We start from the raw sequence: 8481 nt of genomic DNA, 5'->3' as shown, positions 1-8481 counted from the left end.
CATTGCTCTTCAGTACTCTGGAAAGATCCCTGACAGCAGACTTTCCCAATGCATTTATCTGTTCTTCTTAAAAGTTTGGAATCAGTAATTCCAAATGATTCTATGATATGCAGCAACTAACCAGATGTAAAATGAGATAAATACCTAGAATGAAGGAACTTAAGTTGCTAATATTTGAATTCCACTATAAAATAATGCTAGCCTCACCTCACTTTTCTTTTTTAAAATTTTTCTTTTCTTTTTACATTCAGGTGTGAGTACTTGATGAGAGTTAAAGGCCAAGAGTTTATAAATAGAGTTCAAGCCAGTTACCCTCACCTCCTTGAACAGGTAGGAGAGATTGTTTCTTTGTTTTTAAATTATTTCGTAAAACCTCAAAAGCTGTTATTGTCAAGTTGATTCCAATTCTTAGCCCTTTGATAGGATTAAACCTGCACATAGGGTTCCCAAGGCTCCAGATTATTGGTTAGTAACAAATTCTTTTCTGACAATTACAGAATGGTATGTTGGTGAAGAGAGTCTGTAGGGAGTCTGGTTGCTTGAAAACCTAATAGAGGATCAGCTATGAGTTGTTTCCAACTCATGAGTTTGAGTTGAGTTTGATTTCAGTGAAATAACAAGACTCTCATTAAAAGCAATGATTACAATTTACTTTTTTTATAAAATTCAGCATGAATTTAAAAATACTATTTTGGAAAGAATAGAATAATAATCAGTAACTTCCTGGAAAAGTAACTAAACATTCCTGTAGTCAAGTTGCCATAAATTTAACTATTTGCGAGGGGAAAATGGTTGAAATAATAGCATTTGATAATTTCCCTATATGAATTTTTTAGAAATAGATTTGAAAAACTAAGTTGTCATTTCTAAACTTTCTGAAAAAGCAACTAAGAATTTACATTGGAGGATCATGCACTTCGTAGCCATTGCCAACAGAACTGATACAGGGCCCAACATCCCAAAGGATAGTTAGGAATGAAAAACAAACATGATTGGTCTTATATATCACTGAAAACCTTAATGAGAATAGATTTCACTTGTTAAACATACACATAGATGAAGAAACCCTATTAGTTCATGGCTTAGGAAATAACTTTTGAAATACTGCATTTGATTAAAAAAAATTATTTGGCCAGTAGCTCAGTTTATGATAAATTGATCAAAAGAAGTTTTTAAATAGGAATAGGTAGAATAAGCTTTATATTTTAATCTGTATGTGCTTTTCCCCCTCACAGCTCTTATCCACTTCAGATACTCCAGAAGATGAAAATGCAGAGTTGCCAAGTACGTATAATAGCAGCTGTATTTAAATAGAACCTCTTGTTGCTGTTAAGATTGAAAGTTTATATTACTGATGTATACTAAAAGTATAATTAATAGTGATGCATTTTCTAACAGTTTAAGTTATAATTTCTCAAACATCAATATATATATCATAATTTCCTGGAGAACTTGAGTAAATTACAGACTTCCAGTCTCTGCTTCAGACTTACTGAATTGAAACAGTCCCTATAGGTAGTGTTTAGGAATCTGGATTTTAACAAGCCCTTCTTCTTACATGTACTGTGACAGATCCCTCACACATTCTTTCTATGGAATGGGGGGAATACTCCCATTCTTCAGTAGGGAAACTGCGGCTCAAGGAGATTAAGTGACTTGTCCCCTATCTAAAATGCAAAAGCTTATGGAACCCTTTCTTGAGCAAACTCTTCCACATCATTCTCTTGCATTTAGTTAAATTCAACAAATATTTATTGTGTATTCACTGTTCTGGGATAACAATGGGAGCATGAGATTCTTAACTTCTACTTGCATAATAGAACTAATGGTTTAAGGAGTACAGACAAATCTACACATCAAGGAAATATTGATAAGGAAAGAAAAGTTATCTACCAAATACCTTTTTTCTTCACTCAGTGAACCAATCACTCAATAAATCTAGTTATGCTAAATAATGAGTATCTTATATTTTAACATAATATTCCATATTCTAACTTTAGTCACTAAATTGAACAAATACAATAGTGTCTGTAAATTATCTGAATTTTATGTTTTTCTAGTAGTGTAGCAACTTTCTGTTAAAAAGCGTACAGCATATCATATTCTGTATTAAACCATTTGTTCCTTGTAGTTATTCACTTTGGACCTGGAGAAAGTCATTCAGAAGATGCTGTTATGATGAATACACCAGTGGTGAAGGCTGCCTTGGAGATGGGCTTTGGCAGAAGGCTGGTCGAGCAGACAGTTCAGAGTAAAATCCTAACTGCTGGGGAGAATTATAAAACTGTGAGTGATCTGGTATTAGATTTACTCAATGCAGAAGATGAGATAAGAGAAGAGGAGAAAGAAAGAGCAGCTGAGGAGAAAGAATCAGGTATGTATATTTATTTATGTAGTTCCTGTTTTCATAAGGATTTGCTATTGCTTGAAGTTACTGAAAATATTCGTAACTCAGTCCAGTAAGATTTTTTCTGATTCTAAGTATTTTGAATTTGAATTCTGAAGAATTTTTTCACTTTAAATGATAATTTAATTTAGTTACTTGGAAAATAGAAAACATATCTGTTTAGTAAAAATACTCTTTTCCCTGATTCATAATTTTACTCTGGGTAGTTGACTGTACATGTGGTTTTTCAAAGCACATTTTTTATTCCAGGCTAGATCTTACTCTTTACTGTAACCTGGAATATGGTCAGTGACAAATAATAATTTTAATATTTTTGTTGTTGTGTACTTTTGTGTCAGAACTGACGTATAGCTTACTATCCAGTGGGTTTTCAGAGGCAGTAAACTGCACAGGAGGAGATTGTCCATCCTTCTCCTTTGGAGTAGTTGGTGTGTTCGAGCTACTTTCCTTTGTGTTGGGAGTGCCAGTTCTCTGCCACTAAGCCAGTAGAACTCCCTAATTTTAATCTTGTAACTCTTAAGTTTTATTATTAATATAACAGTTTCTCAGCCTGTAAACGATATTTAATGCACACTTATGACTAAGTTCTCTACTTCCCAAAGAAGATAAGCTCTTTCCATTATTTAGTGCCCATTATTTAGGGAAGTCCTAGGCTGTGTGTCACATGCTTTCAGCACAGGTTACCCTCATGTCCTTCCATAATAACCTTGTCCACTACTCTACTGTCCTTCACACAAACTCTCGGCGTGCCCGTTTTCATGTAGGACTCTCATTAACATCACTCATGTCTAGGACAAAGAGGAATATTGATGTCTGTTTGCCACTCTTCCCAAAGCCATCCACTAAGTCCCTTCAATGCAACTGAAAACAGACTATAATTTTAAATAAGATTTACTAAAGATTTGAGAATAACAGACAGGAATTATCTCAGAGTGTAATTTACAACTTCAAATTTCTTGGTCCCCCTAAGCCCATCCTCATGATTCTCTGCCTAGCTTCTGCTTTATCTCTGAGTAGCTGTGGTCAATTTACGCTAATATTAGGAAGATACATGTGTTTTCCCATACCGAAGTTCAAGTCTCCAAATATTCATAAAGTTTCAATTCAATCAACTCATAGCTGACCCTCCGGCAACTTTCAGAGACTGTGAATTGCACAGAGATTTCCCATCATCATTCTCCAGAGGAGCATTTGGCGGATTCAACTATGCTACCAGAGAACCCTTAACAGAGTTTAGAGAGTGAAAAGTTTGCTCCTTGCCTTCTTACAGGGCTGTCTGGGGATATATTGCTCCATAAAATGACTGACATGAGATTTTCTGCTACATGGAGAAATACACTGTTCATGAAGTTGGGCCTGTTTTATGACCACACCCAGATTAACATATTAGACCCTGATGACACAGTAATTCAGTATCAGTACAGTTACTAAAGTACAAAGTAGAGTACCTGGGTGGTGCAAATGGCTAACATTTTTAGTTGCTGGCCAAAAGGTTAAAGGTTTGAGTCTATTCAGAGGTGCCTTCGTAGAAAAATGTGCTTCTCTGTTTCTTAGAAATTATTGTTGTTGATGTTGATTGCCATAGAGTCGAGCACGACTCATAGTGACCCTATGAACAAAAGACCTAAAGCCTTTCTATAACTATCATCGTTTCTCAGAGTTCATTTCCAGAAGCATGTTATTTAGGTAGTGGATTCCACTTAGCCATTAAAAATCCTATGGAACACAGGGTTTATTCTGATATACATTGCTCACACCAAAGTCAGCATCTTTTTGATGACAACTGGTTTTTATATACGATCAGATGGCACAGATCAAGTCCATCTTTGCCCAGCATAGACAAGTTCTCTTTTTCACTATGAAAGTGAAGATCAGGCTGACATGCCCTACCAAAAGATACTCTTCTCGGTCTTAAAAGCCCTTGTTTACCAGTCAACAGTTACTTGAAACAAAGATTATCCATGTACAATTGTCTATAGACTGCCTGCAATTTAAAGCCTCCTGGCTACAAAATATTTATATTTTCCCAAGAAAAATATTAAATATAAATATGAAAATATTAAATTCACATTATGAAATACTTTCTCTTGTGTGTCCTATTACTTCAGATAGCTCAGTAGTTTATAGATCATGATAAAACTCTATGTTAATTAATTTTAATTTCATTTTCATTTCTCTTGATTTGACCTTTCCCCAATTTGACTTGGAATGTCAATATTATATTGAACAGGAATGACAATTTTATATTGTAAAGTTTATTTGGTTTAAAGGCTTATCTGTTTTTCCACATGACTGAGAATATGAATCCTGATGTCAAAGTGTCTTGGTTTGACTTTTGCTTGTTATGTGTGTCCTTTGGGAAATTCCTTGGCTCAGTGTGCCTCAGTTTTCTTATCTGTCTTGTGAGAATATTATTGTTAGGATAAAGGGAGCTGTTGTTGTGAGGAAGAAATGAGTTAATATGTACAGACTGCTTAACATAGTACTCGTTAAGTGCTTGTCCTTATTACATTTAGCATTATGATGAGGCAAAGGGAGATTTGTTGTTAAATGCCAAGGAGTCGACAATAACAACCTCATGAACAGCAGATTGCAGCCTTGGCCTATCCTTTGCCATCCTCACAATCTCCACCATGCTCAAGCCCACTGTTGCAGTCACTGTGTCAATCTATCTCTTTGAGGGTCTTCCTCTCTTTCTCTGACCTGCTACTTTTCCCAGCATGGTGTCTTTTCTTGAGAACTAACCTCTCCTAAAAACATGGTGAAAATATATGAGACACAGCTACACCATCTTTGCCCCTATGGAGAATCCTGGTTGCATTTCCTCAAGACAAAATTATTTGTTCTTGTGGCACTCCATGGACTACTTATTCTTCACCAGTACCACAATTTAAAGGCATCAATTATTCTTTGGTCTTCCTTATCCACTGTCCAACTTTCAGAAGCATGGGAAGCGGTTAAAAGGACTATGGCTTGGATCTGATGCACTTGAGTCTTTAAATGGACATTGTTACTCATTTTTTTAGCATTTTAAAGGGGTCTTTGACAGCCGATTTTCTTTTATATATATATTTATACTGATTTATTCACAAAGTTTTAATACACTGTTTTTCACAAAAGATCCTTCCCATTTCCTTCACCCATCCCCCCCATTGAACCTACAGTTAACACCCTACCCCTCTACCCATCCTCACCCCTCTGCTTCCACCTTTCTCCACCCTTGGATTCTCATACTCATTCTGCAATAATGGTTTTATACAATATTTATCCTTATGGGACTGAGTTAATTGACTCCTCATAATGCTTTCCAGTCTCTCCCCAGTTAGGTAGTAATTTACAAAATCATTGCTCCAGCATGCTGTATAGTATTCCATTGTATGAATAAATGTACCACAACTTCTCAATCCATTCTATTGTTGTTGGACATCTGGGCTGTTTCCATGTTCTTAAGATGGTGAATAATGCTGCTATGAACATTGGTGTACAAATCTCCATTTGTGCCTCAGTTCTCTTTCTCTTGGGGTATGTATATTCCAAGCAGTGGAATACCTAGGTCATATGCAATTTCTATGTTCAGCTTTTTGAGGAAGCACCAAACTGCCTTCCAGAGTAGTTGTACCATTTTCCAATCCCACCAGCAATGTATAAGTGTTCTATCTCACCACATTCTCCCCAACATTAATTACTTGCTGTCCTGTTAAACTTTGCCACTGCTACTGGAGTGAAATGGTACCTCATTGTGGTTTTGATTTGCATCTCTCTTATTTCCAGTGATTTGGAACATTAATTCATGTGTCTTTTTGCCATTCAAATCTCTTCCTCTGTGAAAATTCTTTCCATGTCTTTTGCCCATTTTGTAATTGCATTATCAGTCTTTTTTCTTATGGAGGCCAAGGAGTACTCTGTAAACTTTTGTTATGAGACTCTTGTCTGAGATGATATTGCCAAATGTTTGTTCCCAGTTGGTAGGTTTTCTTTCCACCCTGTTGGAAAAGTTTTTGATGAACACAGAGATTTAATCTTTAGACAGTCCCTCTCATCAGTTTTATCCTCTTCAGATTGTACATTTCTGGCTGTATTTGTCAGTCTCTTAGTACCATAGAATAGACCTTCTAAGCTTGATCCCAGTTTGTCTCTGATGAACTTTATTGTTTGGGGCTTTATTCCCAAGTCTGTGATTCACCTTGAGTTGATTTTTGTGTATGATTTGAGATGTGGATCCTGTTTGAGCTTTCTGCAGGTAGCAGTCCAGTTTTGCCAGCATCATTTGTTGAAGAGGTTGTTACTTCCCCATTTGATAGGTTTTATTTCTTTGTTGAATATCAGTGGACCATAGATAGCTGGGTCTACTTCTGGGTTCTCAATTCTATTCCACTGGTCTATGTGCCTGTCATTGTACCAGTACTATGCTGTTTTGGTTACAACCAGACAGCAGATTTTCTTAATGCAATACATTTTTTGATGGTTGCTCCCATAATATTGATTGTGGATCTTAGTAAAATGAAATAATTGACAGCTTCAATCTTTTTTCCCCATCTACCATGATGCTATCCATTGGTCCAGTGGTGAGGATTTTTTATCTTTTGATTAGATATTCCCTAACCCAGCAGTTAGCTTCAAAGCCTGAATAATGTAGTATTTTGGTTAGTTTTCTCTTAATTATATGTATAAAAGCATAAGGAACTTTATAAGCAGCTTTGAACAAGTTTGTATTTTCTTCCTTTTTTAAAATAAAGATGATCTGTCATTAATCCGGAAGAACAGAATGGCACTGTTTCAGCATTTGACTTGTGTGCTTCCAATCCTGGATAGTCTACTGATTTCCAGAGTAATTAATGAACAAGAGCATGATGTGATTAAACAGAAAACACAAATACCTTTACAAGCAAGAGAACTGATTGATACCATTCTAGTAAAAGGAAATAATGCAGCCACTGTATTCAGAAAATCTCTGCAAGAAAATGATCCCATGTTATATAAGAATTTATTTGGTAAGTGCAACAAAGCTACTTTGGGGAAAAATTTAGGGCACTTGAAAATATGTTTTCATTAATAACATGTCATGGTTAAAAATAATTTTCTTTTGATATTCAAATTATTCATTTCATAGTCTGAACACTGTAATTCTTAATTGAACAAAAAGGTTAAAGATTCTTGTTTCATTCTAATTATTATTGATAGTATTTGGCCAGTCTAAACCATTACTCTGAAAATATATTTTCTGGGGCTAAATTTCAACCCTCTTTGATATAGTAATGCTTTTTCTTTTTCTTCTTTAGTGCAACAGGACATAAAGTATATTCCTACAGAAGACGTTTCAGGTAAAACACTATTAATATTCTAAAACAGTGGAAAGCATTGTTTTTATTCTCTTGGCTTATTAGAGAAGCAGCAAATTTCTTAATAAAAAATGTGTTTTCTTTTCTTAGATTTACCAGTGGAAGAACAGTTGAGGAGATTACAAGAAGAAAGAACATGTAAAGTGTGTATGGACAAGGAAGTGTCCATAGTGTTTATTCCTTGTGGTCATCTGGTGGTGTGCAAGGAGTGTGCGCCTTCCCTAAGAAAATGCCCTATTTGTAGAGGTACAATCAAGGGTACAGTGCGTACATTTCTTTCATGAGGAAGTTCCAAACTTTTGTCTAAACTTTTAAAGTTATTGAACTGAAATGTATATTTTAACTTTTATATTGGCTGAGTTTTTGTTAAGAAACTCTATTTATTTACAACTTAGAAAATATATTTTATATCGAGAAGTATTATATAAATATTAATATATAAATCTATATCTAAAACAAGTGTGTGTTTTAGGTACGAAAAGAATAGATTTTGTTCTTATGAATAAAAAAATAGAGCACTACAAACATAATACTAAACAAAAATGACAGTATTACTTAAATTGTAAGTAAATTTAAAGTTTCTGAGCTAACCTTATGAAATTTTAAATATTTTAAAAGTTATATAAAATTTTTTAAAGTTATATTGAGAATCTCTCTCTCTTTCAGTGACCTATACATAGGCATCAATATTTATTGAGAAACTTTAATTTAGAAACATGATGACTAATAGTGTTT

At 34.7% G+C, this 8481-nt stretch overlaps 1 protein-coding gene across 1 annotated transcript in view; it reads left to right on the top strand.

Moving 5' to 3' along the window:
• Window positions 1-8030, top strand: part of BIRC3 (baculoviral IAP repeat containing 3) — a 15318-nt gene extending 7288 nt beyond the window's left edge. The window contains exons 3-8 of the mRNA XM_006887309.1: window positions 252-330; window positions 1236-1284; window positions 2132-2374; window positions 7144-7398; window positions 7687-7728; window positions 7837-8030. Of these exons, the coding sequence (XP_006887371.1) occupies window positions 252-330; window positions 1236-1284; window positions 2132-2374; window positions 7144-7398; window positions 7687-7728; window positions 7837-8030 (862 nt within the window). The remainder of the gene's footprint in view (window positions 1-251; window positions 331-1235; window positions 1285-2131; window positions 2375-7143; window positions 7399-7686; window positions 7729-7836) is intronic.
• The last annotated feature ends 451 nt before the right edge of the window (window positions 8031-8481 follow it).

Source organism: Elephantulus edwardii, unplaced genomic scaffold (assembly GCF_000299155.1).
Source record: "Elephantulus edwardii isolate Elephantulus edwardi_28Jun2011 unplaced genomic scaffold, EleEdw1.0 scaffold00056, whole genome shotgun sequence".
NCBI lineage: Eukaryota > Metazoa > Chordata > Mammalia > Macroscelidea > Macroscelididae > Elephantulus > Elephantulus edwardii.
Note: the sequence above shows the minus strand (reverse complement) of the source record. Positions and strands in the feature narration are given on the sequence as shown.